This window comes from Bombus pascuorum, chromosome 4 (genome assembly GCF_905332965.1).
Source record: "Bombus pascuorum chromosome 4, iyBomPasc1.1, whole genome shotgun sequence".
In the NCBI taxonomy this organism is placed as follows: Eukaryota; Metazoa; Arthropoda; class Insecta; order Hymenoptera; family Apidae; genus Bombus; species Bombus pascuorum.
The window spans coordinates 8,524,583-8,550,882 of record NC_083491.1 but is presented as its reverse complement, the minus strand read 5'-3'; the positions used below and the strand labels follow the sequence as shown (position 1 = coordinate 8,550,882).

General features: G+C 33.4%; 1 protein-coding gene across 3 annotated transcripts in view; it reads right to left on the bottom strand.

Annotated features, from left to right (window-relative positions):
* LOC132906575 (fasciclin-1) overlaps positions 1-26,300 on the bottom strand; it is a 386,191-nt gene that overhangs the window by 124,357 nt on the left and 235,534 nt on the right. For all 3 annotated transcript variants that reach the window (XM_060958875.1, XM_060958877.1, XM_060958876.1), the window contains exon 2: positions 9,889-10,024. In XM_060958875.1, coding sequence (XP_060814858.1) covers positions 9,889-10,024 — 136 coding nt within the window. The remainder of the gene's footprint in view (positions 1-9,888; positions 10,025-26,300) is intronic.

The following is a 26,300-nucleotide window of genomic DNA, read 5'->3' as shown; positions in this document are numbered from 1 at the left end:
AACCGTTTTATTTCGTTGAACTCTGTGGACCTGCTTTCAATTATTTACGCAAAGCACCCACTGGGCAGTCCCTAGAGAAATTCAGTCAAGCAATTCGCTCGACAATTGTGAAATAATTTATGATGCTTCGATGAAAAAGAAAAAAACACGCGTAATATCGTAGAATTGTGTTTATTAAATTTGAAGATCACAGGGAAAGAACGCATATAAGCACGTTTAAAGTTTAAATAGTCAATTGAAGGCCAGATGAGAGAAAAGAAGATAATAAGTCTACATTTGCTAATTTTGCGATTTTTATATCATTTGATAGCTACAAGAGAATACTGTAACGTTCTTTACAACTAATTGAGGAGGAAAAAAAATTTGTGTGGTCAGATGTATTACCTTTCAACAATACAAAGTGATAGATTCAAGAAATTTTGTATAAAACAAATGGAATGACTAATTCAATGATAATCAACATTTGTACAATATTCAGAAATAGATGTAAAGGAAGAATACGTCTTTTTATCAGGCTTTACATTTCTCTTCACAGTATGAAGCTGTTTTCTAGTCATATGAAAGAACTACTACTGGTATTTAGATCTAATTAATTTGTATGTAAGTGCTATAATAAAAATTTTGTGCAAGTACTTCCTATAGCCATTGTATAAGCAGGAATGTGTCGTATGGTGTAATTTATGTATCATTCTATCGCATAGAATTTTTAATCCTCAAGAATGTTCTTAACTCAAAATACCTAGGAAACCAATAACCTACTTCCGATACACTGCTCTATCGTTCAACTTATTACTACGGCATCAAACCTCCATCTTTCTTCACATCAAACAATTGTCCAAAGCGTAAACTCCATAGCAGGCGACCCTCATCAATTCCAATATATAGTTTAATATGAGGCACAGTTGCGTGTGTCGCAGTGTTGAGGTTGGTTAACTAACAGCGCTGTGAGTAGAAGATTTTCTAGTACAATAGCTCTGATTACAATGTGATTTCGCCCGGTCGAACGAGTTTGAAATTCTCCAGTCAGTAACAAGACAAACAATGGCAAGGAAGCAAGGAGCTTGGCCTGTGGCTAAGAGCCGCAAGATGTGTCGCAGCCCTAACCGGCTTGTTCTCTGCTACGTCGAGCACCATGTAACCAGGTTCTCCTTCTTAGTTGGAGGTCCTCCAAAGTCTTCTCTCGTCTCGTCTAGCCTCGTCTATACACTGTTCTTAAGTTTCACGCGAACGCCCGAACAGTTAAGTTACCCCTTAAGGCCAAAGTTCGCGTTTCTCTTCGTCGCCTGACGAACATGTACCTTCTTCTCTTTTCGTTTCTCCTATTCCAAACCTGGCCTGATTTTCCCTTTCCTCCTTTTAACCCGGCTCGTACGCTTTCCAACTCTTTAACTTTGTACGAGTAAATTTACCGACACGCGGAGCGTTTAATATTACGGAAGACAGTTCTCTCTGCTTTAGTAAGATGGAAGGTTTGGCTTTCGTTCAAGCTAACCTATTCACATAGTTGTTGGTGGAATAACATTGGTAAATATTCTTGCGTGTGTCTCTTTATCCAGTGAAGAGTATCGTGGTAAAGCTTTTTTGTAATCGAATTGTTAGGGATCTTAAAATATACTGCTTTTTATGATATTAAATTTCAAATCTGAAAGCGCAAATTTCAAATTTGATATCTCACATTTTCAATTTCAAATGTCAGAGCTCAGAATATAATTTTGAATTTTACATCAAAATAATCAGTCGTCGAGTTTCAAGTTTTGTATTAGAAATTTTTAATCTTAAGGATGAAAGATCAAATTTCAAATCCAAGAGCGCAAATGTCAAATTAATCAAAATATTGCTCGTTTTAATATTAAAATATAGGAGGTATTAATATATTGTTTGTCTCGGTAATCTGCTTTACAAACAAGCTGCTCTCAATTTCATTTATTTCATACCAAAATTATCTTGCTAAAGATGTTAAAATCTTCCTGTTTAATCATATAGAAATATTAAAATCAAAAAATCAACAAAAATTTCCTTATCGGGTTTTCTCCTATAATATTCATACGCTAGTAGTAATAGTATTTGCGATAGGAAAATACGACTCTTACTAACAGACCTTCTCTTTGGTTAATAAAACTTCCGGATATTAGGGAGATTTCGACACTGTATTTTACCCGTAACAACAGCTTTGTGGAACTAACGTTCTTCGTTTAGTTAAAGTTAGAGACAGTGGTCGTTAGGAATATTATGATCAATCTTACTTCTTCTAACCAAGCGTACTATTTCTTCGATACTGCTAGTTGCTCGCAGTCTTCTATTAACTTGTCGTGAAACTTTTTCAAGGGATACGTTATACCGACCAACTGTTCCTTCCCTTTCTATTCGTGACTGCATAGAAAGAACGCGGCTCTTGTTACTTCTTCGCTTACGTGTATTTCACTTCTATACGGGGTGAGTCACTAGAAGAGGGTTGGATAATTTTTCATCGATAACAAGTGGTATTCTACTCCGCCTCTGAGGAATATTTATGACTCAACTCTCGGGTGACTTCGAGATAATATTAGATGTAGTTTATCAACTCTTGAAAAGTTAATTGATATAATGACAGCATTATGAATTAGACAAATACTTTTTATATTTTCTTCTGATTTTAATATAAGAGTTATTCTGTTACAGTAGCAATTTTCTAAATTTAACAATTTTCAGGCTTTTTTAAAAATAGATAAGTTGAAACGTATTGTATGAATTTTTTTTTATTTGGGTACATATCATGTGGAGTGGCGTTTCAGTTATTATTTTACTTTTTTTTTTTTAATATTTCTCTTCTGGAAAACGAATAAAAAGTACTTCGATAATGCAGAGTGTAACATTGATAATGACAGTGAAGTTTATAAAGCTTTTGAAGATTGGAAATGTTTTTGACATGTAATATTGTTCAGTATCAAGTGAACATCTTTCAAAAACGTAAAATACTAGAGGAAACAATGAAATTATTCTCCAATTTTTTTATTGTACAATTTTTTAGTTCACTAATTCTATGATCCATGGATTTTTCCATTTTTTAGGTTTTTGATTCCCCGATTCTCTAATTTCTTAATTTATCTCACAATTCAGTTATTTAAAAAATAACTTTCATAACTTTTTGAAAATATTTTCTCCATAAACCATAATGAGTATTAACTTTCAACTAAATTACTACAAAATTCCTTTCGAAATAACTTTCTCATTTCTTCGAAATAAGGAGAAATGTATTCTTTTTAACTTGATGAAATACATTACATTCAGGAAGTAAGATGTTTCTTCAATGAGCAATATCGATGTTAAATAGTCTACGCTGGAACAATAGCCACCACGACTGCCAGACCCTGAACCTTCATTTCTAAGGCCATATAAATCGATACTTTACTCTCGGCACAGAACGAATATCAAATACTTAACCCTCTGCAGACGAGTGTCGGCAAACAGCCGCCCAAGTCATTTTACCGTTGCGGACGCGTGTCGGCATATAGTCGCCCGAATTTCTTCATAGTTCCAAACACTTATTTTGAAGTGGCTGGCGTACGTCTATTTTTCTGAGCGATAATCTTATGCGTATTTACGCATGGACATAGTAAACTAAACAGTATTATGTTTTTGATAAAAGAAAATTATAGATCTTTAGCGATGAAATCTTATCTTTCGTTTAACATAAAGTCGTGTTGTAGGGTGATGGTCGAGTCAGAACGAATTTCAGTTTTCCAAACGCATTACCAGACGAATCAGCGAGCCTTTTGTATATTTTATATATTTTTTGTAATACAAAAGTATTGTAGATATCTAACAATTATATACCACATTCTCAATAATCAGTAAATAGACTGTTATTATATGAATTATATATAGTATGTTATTATACTTTGTGTCATACTATTACATGAATTGTTGTACATTTGTATAAAAATTGAAAATTATAAAAAATCCACATCATCTACTAGGATATATTCTTTATTCAAATAAAATATTCCATCTAATGAAGTTTTAACCGATATAAAATATTTCTTACAATATTAAGTGAGTGAAATAAATTTTCATCTAGATTCCATTTCCTTAATTTTATTCATAAAAATATGAAATTGCATAAATACTAAGAGTCTATTAATAAGATAAACCATGACCTTTCAAAAATAATTTTCAATTACCTCATATTTTTCCTAGTTCATGTCGATAACAAAACTCCAGCATCCCACAGAAGCGAATTTATTTCCTCCGGTGAATATAATTCGACCAACAGTACCACGCAGCGCGTTATTTATTTCACAAATTACAAATTAGAACTTGAACCAATTTCTTATCGAAAAAAACCGGACTGTCGTTCGCAGATTCTTCTTAATGCGAGGAAGTTTTTCACATCTTAATCGAGCTGCGTTTCTCGTTACCTCCCGCGAAGAGAACCCTCGAGTATTTCAAGTATTCGAAGGGTTGGTTGATGTCTAAGCGCGGGGCCAGTCAGAAGGGAGTCTAAAAAGAAATCTACCTCGTGAATGACGATTATTCGTCAGTGGCTCAGCCTGGCTGTCGGCGACGAAAGTTACAAATACCCAGAGGTACCCATCTTCACACGGGGAACGCACTCCTTGTTTCACCCCTCGACGCCGGTATTCATCGTGGATTAAACGCGAAGAAGACATAATGAAGGTCGCTACCTATTCCCCTTGAACATTTTCCGACTCCGGTAGTAGATATTCTCTTTTCTCAGCAGAGAACAATTTTTGCACAATTTTTATGTATTTTTATGCTGTCTGTATACACATATTTTTGCACAATTTTTACCGTGTCATATAAACTGAAAGATTCCATTCAGTTTGCGTAAGTTTAAAAATATTGTACTTATATTTTTCAGTCGAAGTAGTTTGTATATCAAACTGTTTCACTTGTCTCGTAAAGCACTGATCTGTTCTACTTGCATGACTTTATACCGTTTTATTCCATTTGTCAGTTCTCTGCTACTTCTTTGACTGCGTTGCTGGGATTGCTTTTAAAATCTTCTCGTTTTGTTTGTGGATATACTTACAATTATTTATTCTTCTTAAATTTTTATGTGTATTATATATAGTAATATAATATTGGAATTTCAATAAGTTTCACTATTAATAACCTTAGTTTCGCGATTTTTAACACCGCGATATTTATAGAGATATTCCGATAGACCGTAATACTTAATTTTACGTATTTTATTTTATATTTTTATATTTTATATTTTAATTTAGAGTATTTTCAAACTATTAATGAATTTTGAAAATAATTTGAAATTTCATGTTAAATACTTCGCTACTTTGTATAGTATGACATAGAAATAAAATGACCACGAACGGCACTTGAAATAAAATCGATAGAATTTATAATTTCGAATGCCCATTGAATTTAAATCGATTAAATGAAAAAATTACGCTCGAATAATGACAGCATAAAAATAGAACGTTTAATCGAACCGAATAAAACTTCATATGAATATCATGAATCTTTAAATCGAAAATTACTTCGGAAAATTTGTATGGTTTCTAAAATAGTCAATATTTATTTATTATTACTATTTTTGTCCATGACTCTGGATGTTTAACAATCATAGCTGTGAGTGTTATATAATCTGTGTTATAATGAATATTCTAAATTAGTGGAATTCTACGTTGATAGAATTCATACAAAATTCTAAATGATTTTACACGTATGCGAAATTAAGTATTCCACGTACACCGATTTAATAAATTCATCACGTTCGAAGAATAACAGTTTGCATAAAATCGCCCTTAATTGTAAGAACCAAGTTTTTCATTTGGCAGCGAAATTGAACTGGGAATGAAATTTTTGTCGTTCAAAGGGTAACTTCAAGAACCCGGACATCTTTCCCTTCTCTTGTCGCTCGAGGCATCTTAAACGCGCAAAGGAAGTTTCTTCATAAAACGGCAACGCCCTTCTTAATTCCTTGTTTCCTTCGCGCGCGCACTTTCTTCGCCAGCAATCGTGAAAATGCCTCGGGTCACGAAGGGGCCGCTGAACATAGGAAATCGCCGTATAAAACCGGATATCACTATAAAATCAAGGATTTAGTATATCTATATGCCAGATGTGCATTTCTTCTTTATCCAATCCCTATTTTCGCAATTACGAACTTATTTGTCAATGATGTGCCAAGAATTTTGAGGAAATTCTTTGAACGATGTGTAATAGATTTTATTCGTAATTTCGATCTGGATAGAATTATTATTAGTAAGGAATAATATAATGAAATAATAGTGTATGATTAGAGAAGATAATTTAAATTCGCTTGAATGTTATAATTTAAAAAAAGAAGAAATCTGAGCTAAGCGTAAACATTGAATTTTTTTTAGAAATTCTAACGCTTTTATAATAAAATTAGAATAATTTAATAATACGACATTTTTTACTAATTAGAAATAAATTCTCCGAATTTAAACTTCCCATGAAGTTGCTTGCGTATTATGCATATACTTTTAATTTACCACAGTACTATAATTAACACTTGGAATTTTAATAATTTCGATAATTCCTGCCGAACCAGAATTAAATTAAGATTAATATTCGAAATTCCTGGAGACTTCCGTTATCTATGTGTAGTAATTGGAAGCCTTATCAATCGCATTGTGACCCTGTCAGTGACATTAATCCCATCGGAGGTCTCTGTTCGTTCCCTAAAGCCGTTCTTCCTTAGTTAATGCAGCGTTACCTCTGCAATCTCGCGCCAGTGCACCGACGACGGCGCATTATAGCGATTTACAGCAGTCGACCAATCCCTCATAGTAGCCCCACTGTGTCGGAATATATGATGCTATCACGCTGCTCTGTCAATTATTACCAACGACACGCTTGGATACCTCGTTGGCAGCTTGACCTATCGACTAGACACATTGATATCTCTTAAGCCAAACAATTTTACTTAATATTTCTCAATTATTACGTGTTCATTACGATCGAGATTTCTGAAATTACGATACGGTTCGAATTACGATAGGATTGTTGGTAACAACGTTTGTTTCTGAAAATATATACAGTAGCTTATGAAAGTATTTGAACGTTTACCATGGAAAATTTTTATGAACACATTGCGTATATTATACACAAATATTTTGAGATATCATCGATACCGTGAAGAGATACGACTATCGTGCTTATAATGGTAGAATTTGAAACCAATCCAAAAATGTATATGAAAGTTACGAAACATTCATCGCAAGCATAAAGTTGGTAAAAATTTAATATACAGTATGAATAATTGTCTTAAATACACAATGAGTGAACTGCGGATTTTTATGCAAAATCATATTTTTGAGAATATAATTAAAAAAGTAGGACCATGGTGAGAAATTATTTCACTTATCAAGTATTATGAAAAGCAGTATTTCGTGGATATTTATATATTTCTACATTATGTATATTTTGTACTATTTTGCAGTCTCAAATTTCCTACAGATGCATGAAATTAGCAGTCTACTAATAACAAGCGCTGTTGACGGTTCCACCGAATTACTGAAATTTGCATCGTAGCAAGTTCCAATTAGGAACAAATGATTGTCTTACACCTATGATTCTCGATAATACTCTATAGGTTGGCGTTATCTGCATCAACAAAAGGAACATTTCCTAGCAGAGACAGAGATGAAGCGATTTCCTCTTAGACGATTGGATAACACGGGCTGGGGAGAATTTAATCGTGTGCGGTCTCGATTCCATTCAAGCTTTGAATACGGCTGCTATGGTAGTCAACCACCGTGAAGGATAGCGCGGAACTCTGATTGTCAGGGATCGATCAGTTCAGAATTGAGAAGTCACCGGAGACGAGCCGCAGACTGTTGACATTGTGAAGTTGTTATACATAAGTAATACGCGTGCGTTGAATCCAGAACTTAGCAGATGAACGTATGTATAATGCATAATAGAATAACTGGTTTTGGTTCTCGGTTATCAATTTTACTCGATGAATATTTTCGTAGGATCGATGATATTTTTGTGAGGAGGAGGGAGACACTCATATTATTATTCAAGTTATTTAAAATTAACAGAATTTTTACAATTGACGTAAAATGTATTGTATTTTAAATCATGTTTTTAAACGACAGCGTATACAGTAGCTCGTGAATGTACCCACTCGAAAACTTACAGAAACTTTATACAAGTATATTACGTGTATTATACATAACATTTTGAAATTTCGTTCATATTGTAACGAAGTTTATATTGTAACTAATACGAGAGTTATTTCTGTGTAATAATTTCTATGTATATGTATATACATAGAACGAATGGTGCACATTTTCAGGTTCATCTCAACATTTTATCAATATAATCGCGATAGTCGTGTCTCATTATAGTGCTAATAAAATGTCAAAATGGTTCATAAAACACACACAATACATCCATAAAAGTTTCTTATGGTATGTGTCCAAACACTTTCATGGATCAGTCTATGCGAAAACTATTAAAGGATGCTTAGTATATAGCAAAGCAGAACGATATGAGATACTGGAGTTACGAATGTAATGCATCATGTTGAACCACGACGTATACATGCTGTTACATTTTCGAAGATGGTCGGAATCGAATGGCCATCGATCTAAATGTGTATGTAGGATGTATTGTAGAATCGAAAATGCGTCGGAACGTGCGGTATCCTCGTGTGCCTCGTCGAAGGACCTTGAATTACGGTTACACGCGCTGCAACTCCTGTGCATATTTGATGTATTTTCAATCGAATCTCCCTTTGCGGCTAAGTCCATCGTCATTTTACATGTAGACACGTCGATGAGTACCGAATACGCGTATATAAGCCCGCATGTACACGTATGTAGCATATCTTCGAAGATCAAAGAGCTATGTTCCGAAATTCATGGGATTAATGTATTGATTAGTCTGACGTCTAACTATAAGAACCCAAGAAATGGGTTAAACGTGTTTGAATAAATCACACGATAAATGATATTATTAGTGGTAGATGAGAATTTGGTTGTTGATAGTCAAATTCTATACGTATTTAGATTTTTGGAGAGATCAAAGAATAATTTGGAATTTGAGGGTTGGACCGGTAGCTATTTGTAAGAAAACAGAAAGAAAAGATAAATATGTTTGAGTACCGAGAAGGTATCTAAATTATTCTAAAAATGAATTCGATGTTTGAGGATAAGATTTGATTCTTTAATGTATAAATGTAGAATACCTTGACAAAGAGTAATTTTATTTTTGTGATTAGATTGATATCTAATTAATTCTAATTAAATTTAATTAATGTAGATATTTTTCTAATAACGAATGTGTTAAAGGATAATTCTGAGTCTTCCGTTTAGTAAAATTTTCGTAAATTTCCGAGCCTATTGTGTATATCATCTATTATGAAAATGTACAATGTATTAATTACTATACAGACAGAACAAAAGACGATTGGAGAAGCTTCTAAAATGAACATGATAATCGTATTTGTGAGCGCGTTTGTGAATGATGGAACGGTTTTGTAATTCGACACCAAGAAAATATCAATATTAGGATGAACATCAAAGAATCTCGAGTTACATGTACTTTTAGAAAATATAGTTCGAAGTAAAAGGAATCGAATATTTCCACCACTTTAGTAACTTTAGAATAAAACTATATAATGCTTGTAGCTAATTTTGTACATAAAAATATAAAAGAATATATAGAACATTTCAAATAGAATATATCTTACATCCACTATGTTTCTAAACTTTTAAGTACAACAATAGTAAAGAAAAAGTATGGACTATCCAAGCCAAATACTTTTTAAATGCGCAAACGAGCTAATGTCTCATTTTTCTTTTTCTTTCGGTGAAAACGAGGCAAACACTTCCCGAGTCTTTTTAAAAACCTTCGGATGAACGTGACAAGAACACGCAAGGTACTTACACATATGGTAGAGAACCAAGTTTTTCGTAGTTCCGCTGTACTTTTGGAAAGCTCGATTTGTTGGCGCGAAAACCGTCACGTGACGATACGTGAGCGTGGTGTTAGCTACCTGACTTGCTTCCAATAACTGATAAAACTGTAACAAAAAGAATATACAGATTATTACTTGAGAAAATCTTGAGAGAATTATTATATTTATTTATATTATATTTTCATCTATTTTGTCTATTCTAATAGTTATATTTGTACGTTATATTATATTATTGTATTTTTTCCACATCTGGAACAAATTCGATAACCATTAAAACACACGAAAGAATGTTTTATTCGATATATTACAAGTTCCAGCAGAAAGTACATGTAGCTGAATGGAGGTAAATTTACACTAAATATTCAAATTCTGTGAAAAGCGGGAATGTTTCAAAACTTCTTAATGCACATACGTATGAACATATATATCAGGTTGACGCATATAAAATATTTTTTCGAAATTTAAATTTAACCGGTCAATATTACTCGCTATGTGCGCTATTCTCACCGAGCAAAGCTTCAAGTTTTACCTAAAAAAGCGATATTTCGTATGCACCAACTTAATATTAACAATAAGCAGACAAATTAGTGTGCCAAAAGTTAAATTGGAAAGTTGACGCAATCAATATCAATTTAAAAATATCTGCATAAATATCTGCTACATATTTTATATAATGTTTCAGTTTGTAAAATATAGAAAATATAATATAATTAACAAGTATATTAAAAGTCAAACCGATATTAATAATCAAAAATCGTTCAAAAGTTTTTTCGTCCTCACATCGTTTATTACTTGAATTTTTCAACTAATTTTTGTCATAAGGGAATAAAATTCAGCTTATAATGCTCGATCACAAAAGTTTTAGATTTTGTAGAATTATCACAGAATTATCATTCTTTTAAACCGTCCTAAATATACAGTGTCATTCTAAATTCCGGATTAAGGAAACTCGAAATGAAGATCTTTACGAAAGTAATCAAATTTCAAAAGTTTTCTCTTTTCTGAAAGATACGATGTTCTATAATAAAATATAATTTCCTGAGTTAGTTCCTAATTTCCTTTTTCATCATCGTCGCTAATAATCACACAGATAGGTGTATTTAATGCGATATTAAAACGTATCCATTAAAGAAGAATAGAAATATTATAGATACTTGTACATCTGGAGTAAACCCTATATGACGTTCGAAATGTTTAACGAAAATGAAAAACTACCATTTTAACTTTTCACTGATGTACAGTCGTGTAGACGTTATCGCATTAGTGGCATTATGAAAGAGGAAACGAAAGAAGCATTTATCGATTTTCTGTCAGACTGCGAGCGTATAGGTATCATAGCATAAGAAGTAATATGTGGAATATGTAAGTCGAGTCACGCTGGATTAAACTTACGATTGTGCATAGCGAATTAGTGATTCGCGTTCCAGAGGCTGGGGCGAAAGCGCTTAATCCGGCGCGTCGAATGAAATTTGCCGGGATCTTTCGTCTCTACCGAAAATTTGCACAAAGGAAGCTCGTTAGTTATCAATGCGCAATTAACCCTGTGCCAAGTCAAAGCGGGGAAAATATTATACCCGTGCGTCGTGAGTCACGTTTTCTTCTCAACGCCGCGGATGGAAAAACATGGTGAATTACGTGCCAGAAAAACTCCGAGGAAAGTGTATCCTTTCCTAAAGATAATAACGTAATTTTACAGATTATCATTCGCTTTATTTTCAGAGACCGTCAAATGTACCTTCGCCGCGTTACTGCTCTATATCATCAAGTTTTTGTTAAGACATTATTAAGATCACGCTATTATGTGAAATTATAGTATTCACAGATTAGAAACTTTTTATTGAACGAAATAGTGTTACGAAAGTGATCTGACTAGTACGATAGGAGTAATTTTAATACGTATGTTTATTATGATTTTGGTCCTATTTTATGTGTAACTTCTGGCAAAGTTATTTATATAAAATTTGTGTGATAAAAATAGTTCTCATAACCTTCTTTGTATAGGACTAATAATTTCTCCACATTTTTATAAAACTTTTTAACGAGAAACAATCTAATAGTGAGAATCGAGTCAGAGTGACACTTGAAGAACATTTGGATGATAGAAACGAAATATTCTATAAGAATATCATCATATATAAGAATATAAAAAAATCAAAAGTTCATTAATAGAAATTCTAGTTCAAATAATTGATTTATTTCCTTGAAGAAAGAACAAAAATAAAGACTATTTCCTATTCAATTTAATATTAAAAGAAATTGTATATTTTCAAAATATTTATAAAACGAGTTCTCTCAGTTGGACGCAACATTGCATCTCATAAACATGTCTTTTAGTTTTCTATTTTATATACTGAAACGATGTATAAGATTAAAAGAGTTTTTATAGGCGATTCGTGTTTCATGGAATTTCATCGCTCCTCAGAATTTCATTCGGTTCGCGTTTGACATTTCTCTCTTTTAAAAGTGCCTTCTGTCGTAATAAAAGAGCAAGAGCAGAAAAACAAAAGCCAGACAGCGTCTGTCTGGCTTTCATGTCGCCGTATCAAATTGTTGCTTCTGAAACAGTCTTTGATTTATTCAACTTAGTTTGCTCTGAGATACCTACGATCTTCTTTTGTACAAATTGAATACTCATGGAATCTTCGACTTGTGGAAATCTTCTATACGATTTCAGTTTATATTTTATATACGTTTTAGTCGTTTCATGGAAGTCGGGTTTAACATATTTCTCAAAGGATTCCTTTCGAATATTACGAAATACAGAACATATCTTACATATCACTTCTATGTAATATCATTGTTACATTGAGAAACATATTAAAAAGAATCTGTTTCTCTACCACATAATTCACATAATTCTTGATAAATATTTTCTTGAGGAAATAGTTGTTCCTGGTCACAATTGTTATTACGAATTGTACTAGCCACATTTATATGTGGTAAATTTAATTTAGAAACAATAAAATATAACCCTTTTATTTCACAAGACCATTTAAAGAATACTACTAAATTTCAATGTGTCATATTGCACATATATAGATACCAAAACAAAGCTTTTATAGATTCAGGATTTTTATTCACTGTTTCGATAGGTATTTGTTCACTAATATTTTTTCACAAACCATCTTGTAAATCCGATTATACAATTTTTTAATAATTACTGTAGAAATATGTGATATTTGAAAATAAAGAATGGTCGATATTCGCAAACATAAAATATTTAAATAACAAATTTTTATTGGAATTCACATTTTTATGCGTACATTCGTACCAGTACCTATACATATATTGTACGGAACATATTAATATATTTTAATTACAAATACGAATGTGGCGCGCAATTACTTTCGTTAAACCATAATTTCACAGACAACGTAAAAATCTGAATCGATCTAACAAGGAGGACCTTTGGAACAAGTAATTATTTTTCCCATCCAATAAGTAAGGTTCAATTGAATTTGTAGTTAAATCGATTGATGGCCAGCCAAGGCTGGACCGTCTATTAGCCAGTTTAATTAGCAAGTCCCAGGGGTCCGGAAATAGGGCAGCCGTAACGACGTTTACGGGCGTCATCGTGCTCGTTCGTCGCCTGAACCTACACGTTTATTTCAAGCAGTTAACGAACGACTTAAAAAAACCTTTCTGAAACATCAATTATGACATTATATTACGTGTAATATCATAAAAGAAGAATCCTTTTTTATATTCTTTGTCGCGATTATTAAATGAATTTTATAATGAACGATCCTCGTGTTATTAGCAACGAGCTTTGTGCAAAATTAGGAATTAACGACTGAGCATGATGTTATTAACATAATAGCAGCTAGCAGTGTGCCTTGTATAAAATGACACGTAACATTTTTTATTCATTAGAGAAAAATAAAGTTTCATTAGTATTCATAATTATAATTTTTTATGAAAAGGTATTATGATATCAGACAAGGTGTTACTTGTATTAATGTAATGAAGTATTTGGATATTACAAATTATTTAAAATACAAGTTTTTGAAGGAATAATTGAATCAAAGGATTTGGATATCAAAGATACGTATTGAATTGCAATATTACAAAATTCAAAGATATATGAAATTTATTTTATGTGAAAATGATGTTGATGTATCTGTAAGTTACTATTTGCAAATAAATAGTATGGCTACTCGCAATAGTTAACAATATAACTGAAAGACGAACCAATCATTATAGAATACCGAACCACGTGGATCGACCGCATCCTAGTTCAACTTCCACTAATTAATCAGAAATTTCCTGCCAGCTTCGTCGACCTGGATGCACAGCTAATAGAGCTCGGTATGAATTCGCCTTCCCAATTATCTCGTCGTGTACTAATTACCACGCATGAGCACGAACAGAAAGTTACTCGGTTATTAATCGCAAATTTGATATCGAAAGCTGATCGTATTTTTTTCCGATTATACGTATTAAGAACTCTTAAGAGAAAAAATTATACCAAGATATTTGTTTAAAATTATAGAGATATTTGTCACCGATATTATCAGACTGTAAAATATTATATTTTGGAAATGGTAATCGTTATTAAAATATTATCTAATATTTGTATTCGTAATTCCTTTAAATCAAATATTATGATTTTTCCGATAATTTCATCAAGTTATACCGAAATAACGTCGCTTTCTATGACTTGTTCACTTTTTCCAACGTTTACAAAATATATCTAGTCACTCGTAAATATAGAGAGAATATTTTACCTAGATTTTGGAAGACAAAAAATTAATTCACACATGGGAAATCGCAAATTGGAAAATATTCAGCAACGAATAATCGGATAACACGGTACGTCGAATATTTTCCTTCTCGTTTTGTAACAGAACACACGGTCTGATTCAATTTTCGCTACAGGTCAAAGCATTGCGTGGCCAATTTGTGAAAAATAACGATGAAACATTGTTTTACTCTGCTCTGTTCTGGTCTCTCTCTTATATGTACCGTCCACCTGTTCTTTTACAAAGAGTTCTAGAGTAATGGAGACATGTCGTGACTTCAGGCAATTAATATAGGTTCATTCATCAGGTGCGCGAGAACAAGCAAACTTCAATAAGAGAACATAAAACATCATAGCCATGTAAATTATGGTCATATTGTGGAATTAATTTCATAATGAAATCACATCAGAGTATACAATCATATCGAATTAGGAAATAAAGTAGCATTGAAATATCTTCATATTAAAAAACAGCGTAAGATCAACATTCTTGTGAAAACAGTTAGGATAGACTTTCGTGTATAATCTAACTGATATTATTAATTTTAAAAATGACAAGTTACAAATTACCAATATTAAATTCTCTGACACAAAAGTAAGAAATTACGAGACTGAGAAAAATGTTAAAAGGAGTATAAATAAACTCTGTTATTTCTAGCGTTAACGATTTATTGGTCACGAAAAGAGAAGTCATTCGTTGTGACGGAAACTGGGTACACTGATCGATTGGTCGTTAACGTTACCAACTAGAGGATCCAACGAATCTCATCAGCCGAGATAAATTACGTCAAATTTTCGATCCGCTTGAACCTTTGGTAAACTAGACAGGGACCAGGCAAAGCTTACGACCTGAAATTGTGGCACGAGGTTGTTTACGAAATCGAAGTAATCTGAGCTCATGGATGCGCCACCAACAACGACGAACTGAAAATTGGACCACATAGAACACTAATGAAAGTGCAATCTTTACAAGAATTCTTTTTATAAAATGAAAATATTCGTTGGTAGTTTGATCACAGTTTGATTAATCTCCCTTTTTCGAATAATTTATCCTTTAATTGGGTTACACTTATCTTTCTCTTGAATTTTTCAATTTCTCTCATTTATATTACTTTTGAATTTTCCACATTACTATAACTTTTAGTATCTTTTTATATAAGGAACAATATTTTAGAAAATGTATAAAGTAAATATTCAATGTCTTTAGATTCTGTAGGGGAAAAATATGAATTTCCATTTGAAAAATACAGTGTCTTTCAAATTACATTGAAAAATTTCACAGAAAAATGCTTGCCTTACCTTATTGCGTTCTACGTGAGAAACAAAATAGAAAAATGTCTATGTATTTTTTCCCTCGTCTTAATCGTTTAGCAGTTACATATAAAAACATAAGCCATTGATAGATAAATTAGAATTTTTTAAATTAAATATAATTTCACGAAAATAAAAGTACGACTTATTAACAAACATAGTCATTCTACACTCAAGTTCTATTTACTAATTTCATTTGTCCAATTCTTAAAAAAGTATTTCATAGTCCCTGTACAGTTGCCCAAGTTCTATTTTCCAATTCTATTTGTTCAATCATTAAAAAATTATTTGTAAAAAGAGATCATTTGCTCTTTGTAACATTACATGCAAATATCGGTAATGATAGAAGGTTATGTATAGATGGTCTGCTATGTGTCCATCACTCTTTCTTCGAGCCAGCGGCTAGACGTATCGATAACGCATTGAGTACGTGCATCGAGATATTGAGATGTGAACCACGTATTCAATATAAGGGCTTTTATCGCGTTTCAGCGGGTTCACCCTTTGCCTGGACTTTTCGTGGTAAACCCCGTGTCCTCTCGCCCTTAGGCAACCATTCCAACAAACGCGTCCAGACCAATTTACAATGGAGTCGGTTCAACGACGCGTGCAGTAACCTGGCGAATAATGCATCCGTGCCACGCTCGAGATGTGCATCGCGTCGCAACGTCGGAGACGACATTGAACCGCAAATGGTGCGCAACCCTCAACAAATTCAACGAGAATGGTATCGTTCGTGTAATATCCCGAATTTTTGTGTTTACCGAACTGAAATATAGCTACAAGGGAGAAGAATTTTAAGTATTTGCTCGGATGTGGTCTGTTCGCAAACTGCGCAGACATATTTCGCATCGAACCTGTTACGAGTCACAAATGTTGACTCATGAAATCAATTGAGGAAGCATTGAAACAATTCCACTAATAAAAATTTGAGAAACAAACTTGTAAGTATAAAATTGTGTATACAAAATGCTATTTGTGCATTTATTTGGAATTTATTATGAAAAGTTTTTATAAATATATTACGTGGGTTCTATAAAATATTTTTTGAAATTTAATTAGTACCGTAATGAGACACGAGTATCGTGATTATTTTGGTGAAGTTAAAAACAAAAATTAGGTACACAAGATATTTATTTCAAACATACACAAATATTGATCTGTACTACTTACTTGATATTTCTTGAATAGTACATTATACACATGTAAATATATGTAATTTGAATCATTATATGGAAGCACTTTATAAAATAGTATTCTCAAATTAACATGCTTAGCAGGAGCAGATCAAATTAAAAATAAGCAAATATTTATTTGCACTAGTTATTTGGAATTCTTCGTACATATAATTTCAAACATTATATAGAATCATTCTGTAAAATAGTGCTTAAATGTTCATTGCTTTCAAGCAAAGTATAATCTGATGGAAATATAAGGCTTAAATATATTATTTGCATGCGTCAGTAAAACTCATCTGTGAATCGACTTATTTGCCTTAAATTTAATTTAACAAATTGCTTCGAAGATTATAAGGGAAAGTGTACGTGAAACATTTTATTAGCGTAATTTCACGAAACGCTGTTAGACTATCCACGCGTGACAATAACGTAGTATGCAAATTAATAGGGCGAATGTTCCGGCTCCTTGAATCTTTGCCTGTCGGTCTATATGTATATCCAACAAATATACACTTGACCGACCTACAATAAAGGAGACTCAACGGAGTATGCAATAACGTGGCAAATAATACATTCGCGGTGCGTTTTCGATATATATGCGCGGTATCGTACCGCAAACGCAAGGCCAACAGAGACGAAATACGAGGGCAAACAACTTCCTGTTGTCGACTTGAATTGAATCAGTCAGGTGGAATTTCAAATATTTTTGGATTTCAATCGATCCGTGATTTTCCAGTATAGCTCTACGACAGTGTTGATTTGTTGTTTTGCACTTTTGTATTAATATAGATTGTGCAAACAGGCCTTGAAGCAATAATGAAAATTTTCAAGGATATTCTAGTTCATTACGATATCAAATTTTGCATACAATTCAACTTCCTGTTGTCGACGCGACTTGAATTGAATCAGTCAGGCGGAATTTCAAATATTTTTGAATTTCAATCGATCTGTAGTTTTCCAGTATAGCTCTACGACAGTGTTGATTGGTTGTTTTGCACTTTTGTATTAATATAGATTGTGTAAACAGGCCTTGAAGCAATAATGAAAATTTTGAAGAGTATTCTAGTTTATTATAATATCAAATCTTGCATACAATTATAGTCTCAAAAATAGATGGTTATGTTTATTTGTTTCTTTTAATTTGAATTCTACCAGATTCTTTGCTTTTGTTTCTTTTCTGTTTTTCTTGCTGAAGAGATGAAATAAAATTTGCTGAGGAATTAAAGAAAAAAAAGACCAAGAAATATTTGCGTGTACTCTTGCAAAGAGACGCGTTGCAGCAAGAATTTTTCATTGCAAATTACAATTATACTTATAAGCTCGAATAATTTATTAATTCACGCAGCCAATATTTCCTACAGTCTTCTTATTCCACCAAACCTCCAACTTAAATTCGTGTCAACGATACATCTAAGTTTACATTGTACAACTGCAAAGCCGGATTCTTATCGTCCCTAAATCGTTTGCAGTTAAAGACCGCCATTGCGTGTGCCTTATCACAGGTTCGCTCATTCGTTCTTCGGGAACATTAATACCAAGGTGGCCAACAAGAACAATCCAACGGAGCATAGAGAGTGAAAGTGAAACGAGAAGAAAGTCGCACCATTTCGTGATACAAGACTGAGTATGAGAAAAGGGGGAGAACGATGAAATAGAGTCGGTAAGTTAGCAAAGGGTCAAGTCTATATAGCAGACTCGTGCTTCTGAGTTGCTGCGATAGAACGAGCCAGTATTTTCACAAGGACGGAAATGAGACGCGTCCCCGTCCTCTAACACGCCTCCATTTATTTTTTCATCGTGAAGGGTAATGCGGGTATGGCGAATACTGCGAAGTCTGCATTACATACGCAAAGACATAGTTTGCACAGAGCAGTGGCCATTTTCTGTTTTCGCAGGCTCTATCGTCGCGTTGTGGATAAAGTTGTTCAAACAAGATAATGTAGCCTTTCATCAGTGTCTATGTTGGATTTTACTGCGTTACTACTTGGATAGTTCAAAGGCAAAATGATTAAATACGATGTTTGATAGAGTTAGAGAATTTCTGCGTTCTACTTTTAGTGGAATGTGAGAGTCCTAAAGTTCTGCAGCTTGTTAACAGCTGGATTTGGGTCTGGTTAAGAACGTATGCAGTATGTCTGCAATTTTTCTGAGGTCTAGTATCTTTATTTATATTTTTAATTCTAGCTATGTCCTTGCACCACTTTTATAATTGCAGACACGATATGTTAATGCATTTAATGCAAAAATTGTTCCTTGCAACAAAATCATTAATATCTTCTTAATGAAAGATTAGACAAATTTTCATGTTCTTACTATATAACATTAGCTATATTGTTAATATGTTTTGTTTAAATATTTTTATACTTTCTGATTCGTAGATGTGAATCGTAGATTTTGCATTACATATTACGCTTTTTAAATCAATCTGCAAACAAATTTTTATCTTCGATTATATTCTGAACATATACCTATAAACACGTGTAATATCCAGTATTATTATATAAAAAATGAAATCGTCTTTCAAAACAAAACTACTATTATGCAATTTTACATAAATCCCAGCTCGAAGAGTGATTTAACGAATGCATTGAAGGATGATTGGACGAACTACGTCCCACTTAACATCGTACATGATCAAGTTATATACATAATCATAGAACATAATCAATTTGCTTCGCCCTAAAATTTCTATCAGTAACAAAATTTCCTATTCACCGATGCCCCAACGCCATGAACGTAACATTTATCTAGCGAAGCAATCAAGATTCGGTCTGCACGATCGATCTTACTTACGATTTCATGTATCAACAGACTAGGGGATACCCTTGATTTCCATAACATTTCATAATCTGTGCTCGCAATTTCTGGCAGACACGAGATACGAAGGCAGGAAATTCACGTAACGCGTTCGTGAGTCATCGACAGGACGCATCCCCTTCTAAACAACTTGAAGAAATGAATTCTGGGCGAAGGAAAATCGCCGACTGCCGCCAACGAAACGACCCCTTAAATTCGACCCCTCTACCATCATGACTGTTTCCCCTAGATCCTCCAGGTTTCGCGTGACATCTCATGAATCCTCTCTCCCTGTTTGCCAGCCATCGTGATGGAATACCCTTAAAAGAGAGATGACCGATGGCTGTTTCAAACTGTGCCTATGACGCATGGATAATTCGAAAATGATCGTCGCACAGCTTAACACTGCCAAAACTCTATTCGAATTGATTGCTCGCTGTCTCGTATAAATGGAATTGTTCGGAATCAGTCTGCTTCGTTTGAAGTCACAATTCAATTTAACAGATTAATATTTCATTCACGGTGTACTTTCGTTATGAATAATAACTTATTTTTTAGAAAACAGAAGGAAGATTAATAGATTTTTTTCTTTTAATTGTCCTGTGAGATCATACACCAAGATTAGAATCAGAAAAACCATAAAAGTAAATTTCTTTTATAAAAATTTCTAGTATTAACATTCCTAGTCTACAGTCTTAACTTATTCTTAACTATTTTAAGTAAATATAAGACTAATTATAAAGATATTTTAGGTTGTGTTAGATTGCAATCTTTAATCAACATAAATATTCTATTTGTTTATTTATCTTAAATATTGAACTGCAAATAGGATACGTGTAGTTTTCGCGTTAAAAAAATATTCGTGATGAGACCTGCAAAAGGATTTACAAATTAATTTACGAAAAAGAAAGATGGAATTTATCGGAATCGTATAATTCCTACGGGACTATTCACAGGAATTTCGATCATTCGACACGCGTACCACTACACAACATTAAATGTCATCCGCGTCGAACGCGTGTTGCGAATCCGAATGCGGAAGCGCTATTACGATTATTTCGGAAGGCTTCCTTCGCTTAACGGTCGCATTAGCAGGCTTCGGAAGCGGAGGAGCATTACTGGTATCGATATTCCGTGGCTTTAATGGTCATACTGAATATTGATTACTAATTAGTGGCATAATCAGCGCGATCCAAATAGTTAATGAGCGACGGGGTTAAGTGTCCGTCCGAAATTGCCGAACCAGGGCAGCCTGCGACCATTAACAATCATTTTATTGTTTTTCTTTAGGCCCATGTGAATCTGTCCGCCGAGAAAACAACAAACTTTTTAAGCGGCCATTAATTTTTCGAATGCCGGATGCTTCTGTCAGACGATCGATAATATTTAGATTCATAATACCGTTCAAAATTAATAATAACGATTTTTCATTCATTTTCTTCTTTCGTTTACTAATTTTTAATAGGAGATTTAAAATATATTTAACAAATAGCGATATTATTTAATGTAATCCGTTTTTATAAATTTGTAATATCTTCCATTAGACGCGAGGATACCGATACATCGAATTTTTCTTGGTAATCCTAAAGCATTCGTGAGACTTTTTTAGTATAGTACAGGTGGAATCATAGGAATCGTTATCGAATATAAGATTTACGTTTTCTGGAGCGTTTCGCTTGACGAATTGCACTGATTTAACAAGTGTAGATCAATATCGCATTCATTCTTGGTAAAACCACTATTCAAGTAAACAATGCGTCGTGCAGCTTTGCTCGCGTGAAAAATCCGATCACGTATAATCTGGCCAAATGGAAAATAGAAGTCCAAACATATATTTCTGCAATCTTTCTATAAATCGAGAGAAACTATAATCCGAATCATTTGATCAAATCATTTTATCAGGTCGTTTCATACTATTTCACCAAAGAATAAAATTCAAAAATAGAAAATAAAAATCTGAAATAATTTTCAATAAGAATTTTATATCGAAATATCGAGTACATTTTCAGCTAAAATCCTTGTAAAGTGAACTTCGAAATTGAATTACAAGAACTTTTACAGAGACTAAAAAGCTTTGCTAACAAAAGAACAGTACAATATGTGTTAATAAGAGTTTAAAATTTGATACAATAAGATTACTGCCATAATTCTGCTAAATATGAAAAGGGAAGATTTGACTTTTTTTTTTCAGCAAATTTTACGATCCTTAGGTTTTGTTTGTCAACATTTTATCCACATTCTACTCCCTATGGAAAATTCGTACTTTTTTATCTCTAGAATACAACGCTCTCCACGTAAATTATTTTTTCAGTTGTTCACGCTAGCTTTGTTTTACGATTCGTTTTAATCACCATCGCTCCGCCAGATATTTATTCTTCCTTCATTAGCCTCGTGAATAACCAATGTCACGAATCATGCCGCGTTTGAAACATAAAGCATTTGAATTCAAAGCTTTTAGCGGTAATGGTTCTCTATTCTAGTGTTGACACAGCCGCACCAAGTGGCTGAGATGTTCACTGCTAGAAGCCATGCTACAATCTCTAGTATCTGAATTAATAGAGAGCCATAAGCTTTGGAATCAAGAAACCAAGAAATTTTCGATTAATGGAATATTTACCTTTTTTTTTAACGATCATTATTTTATATTTTAGGAGATATAATATTCTTACTTCCTTTCATTTTTCTTTGGGTTAGGATTAGTGATTCTTTTATTCGTTACGTTCTTTATATATAATTATAGTATACCTTATAGAGAAAATATTTCTTCATTATTAAAACACTTTATCCAGCAGGACATTTAGTATTCAAACATCCACTACCCAGACGTTGTATTAGTAGAACAGTATTTTTCTTTCATTACTTTACTTTTTCATTATTATTACATCCGTTAACACCTCGTGTATGACAACATCAAAGGGAAGACCTTTGATATTAACTATTAAAATGAAACAAGAGATGCTTTAAAAACTTGGAAAATAGCAAGAGTACCGCAAACATCCACGGTAAACATACAAAGCATTTTCACTCGAAAACATTTATGATATTAAACAAAAGAACTTTTAGATGTTTTGAGGGACAAACAGGATGTAATTCAACACAGCATGAGATATTAAAAAGTCTATGTGATTCGAAAACGATTCTGTCATAATTGTTTCCCTTATAAATGTATATATGTATATTTTTTATTTTTGCATATTCAAATTTATTTCATAAATGCATAAATACCTATAATTATTAAAATATTGTTACGAATATTCGACAACGACAGTTTGGAATGTCAGTGTATGTATAAAAACCAGCGTATATCGTGGCAGACAATTAAAACGGTGATCGATGTTCACCACCATCCGATATATTAATTAAATAGAAAGAAGAATCATTTGATTCCAGAACTTTACACACTGAGACCACACTGAAACGAATATTCCAAGAATATCGTACATTGTATAAAATTGTTTATCAATACTTTATGATGAAACTGTAAATAAAGGATATGTTGGACACGGAAAATCGGCAAAATTTGAACAAAAGTTAGAAAAATCCCGTAACGATGTTATTCTTTTTAAAATATAAAATAATCGTTGTTGTGAAAGACAAGCAGAAAATTACATAGAGATATCTTTCATATTTTTCAAAAATTAATATATACAGGGTGCGCCGTTAGAATCCGGACAAAAGAAGTTTTGTGCAGAAAGTTGTTTATTTAAGTCAATACACAAAAACACATGAAAATGTTGTTATATCTCATTTAAAGGGTCCTTGCTGAGAACTTTTATTCTATGTAACCACCCTCTGCCTCTATGACCTGCTCTATTCTTGCTCTAAAGCGCGAGCACGCTGACTTCAACTGGTCGCGTTTAATTGTCGCGAATTCTGACTCGATAGCAGCTCGTAGGGAGTTGACGTTGGGGTGCCTGCATTTATTAATTTGTCTCTCGATAACGCCCCACACGTAATAGTCCAATGGGTTTAGGTCGGGACTGTTAGGAGGCCAGAAATCTTTCGACCAAAACATGTCCACATTGTCAGAGAGCCAATTTTGAACAAGATGACTTGTGTGAGCAGGTGCGCCATCTTGTTGAAATAAATACGGCCTTCCAGAAGCCGTAATTTCCATCCACGGCTTTATTACTGTCTTCAGGACCTCCAAATAAACCTCCTTTGTGATTCTTTCGCCTTTTTGGAAGAAGTGCGGAGGCATGACGTCGCCCTCACTTGAGACAACGCTCAAAACGTGAACACTTGCTGGAAATTTGGTTTTGCCCACAACAGAAACATCTTCGAGATTGTGGGCCAGCCAACGGTCGTTCCTCCGATTCACTTTGGCATCCACAGTAAAAATTTTCTCATCGGAAAAAAACCTAATGCGGCCAGCAGCTTCGTGTTTTAACGAACACAGAATCAAATGACAACGGGCAAATCTTTTAAGCTTGGCGGCCTCGGAGAGCATCTGACGGACTTTGAGAACGTAGGAGGCATATCTAAGATCCTCTTGAGCTATTCGACGGACAATCGTTTCACTCACCCCCAAGACGGAGGCTAATTTTCGGAGAGAAGTTCCCGGATCTTCCAAAATCATGTCTTGGGCCCTTTGAATAATTTCTGGCGTCCTTGTTGATTTTTCCCTAACCTGAACTTTTCTCGCCGGAGAAGGAGAACCCTTCTCGAACCACTCTGAGGCTGCGTATCTCTTAGCAATGTCGTATACCGTCGATCTTGGGTAGCTAAAGAATTTTATAATTTCGACCGGCGTTCTCCCGGCGCGAAGACTTTCTATAATCGCCGCTCTTCTATCGTATTCCGGGTTTTGCTTAACGAGTTCTGTCATTTTGAGGTTATAGAAGACTTATTGACATATTTAACTAACTTCAGAGTCAATCAGCACAAACATCTGAATTCTAATATGGTGGGAACTACAAATTGAATTCTGTCCGAATTCTAACGGCGCACCCTGTATATGTAAACTCCTTAGAGTTTACGTGGGATAGGGACTCTTTTTGTTTTACGGACAACCATTTTTAAGAGACACTCATTTTCCAAACGGACGGACAGAGAGCAACATCAGAGATAGACAAGATCACGGAATAATTATTTAAAATATTGAAGATTGACGGAGAAAGATCGGTAGCTTAGGACGTTGAAAATCGATTCTCGATTTTCAGGTAAACATTGTACAGAACTTGTTATTTCTCGTTTATGTAATTTATTGTTACAGATGGATATCAATTGTTGTTTATTTTTGTATTTTATTTAAATACTTTCACAATAAAACTCGATTTTCAGACTTCAGAATCGATCACCTGAATTATCTCGAGATTTACGATCTTACATATATATCTGTAAATTAGTCGTGAAAATTAGTATAGAATTACGATTACCAAATCACCGATCAATTTTCTTAATTTATTTTCAGAGTTCTAGAATAACTGAATTCACGAATCACAAATATTCCCTTTTCAGCTGTTTTCATTTTCCTCGCGGTTACATCTCACTTGAACTACCTCCGTTTTATAAATTTATAGCAATATCCAAGTCCAATGTGTACCAGTTTCGAGAAATTTCACATTTCAAACTTTTATTCGAAACTGTCCAATAATTTCCACCGTTTACGGCGTATGGTTATGGATATAGTCGTAGTTAGAATAATTTCCTCCCTGCGGAATCAGTAGCAGTTTTGTTATGCTTCGAAACGTAAAGTTGGTCTTTCCTTCTCGTTGGTACGTGGAAATCGGAGCCACGAAATTTTACATCTATTGTTTTGTAATTTAAAACATTGCCTGAATTTTCCAAAGTATCCAATGTTCTCGTATACTTTATGTTACATATTGCAAACAACTGAAAGAAATGTACGGGGTGTGTGTGTGTGTTTTTTTTTTTTTTTTTTTTTTTTGTTGCATGCACCGGCAGCTTTTTAATTTTCCCAGAATATAGTAGAAACATAAAGCTATCATATACTTTGTATTGTAAATTTCTTCGTTCTAAAATTATACTGTAACATATGTTTTATTGTTCAGCTGACATAGTACAGTATATCATAGCATTGTAGTATTAAATGGATGAGTATTTTATAGTAATTTACTCTCTAAAGTTAGGAATTTATTTGAAGAACTAATTCAAGACGTAAATTAAAACGAAATTGTAATAGTACAATTGCTTAATTAATATAATTTGCGAGTTTTATGTAGTTATTGTCCGTTTACATGAAATTGGTTTTGTAATCGTCACATTGTTAAATCATCGCTGTAGAATACAATAAGAAACGTTTGCGGAAAATAAATTTCGAATTCTTCAGTGATACGTAATATTACAAAAAATCCAATAATTACCTAACACGACTGAATACATTAAAATTTTA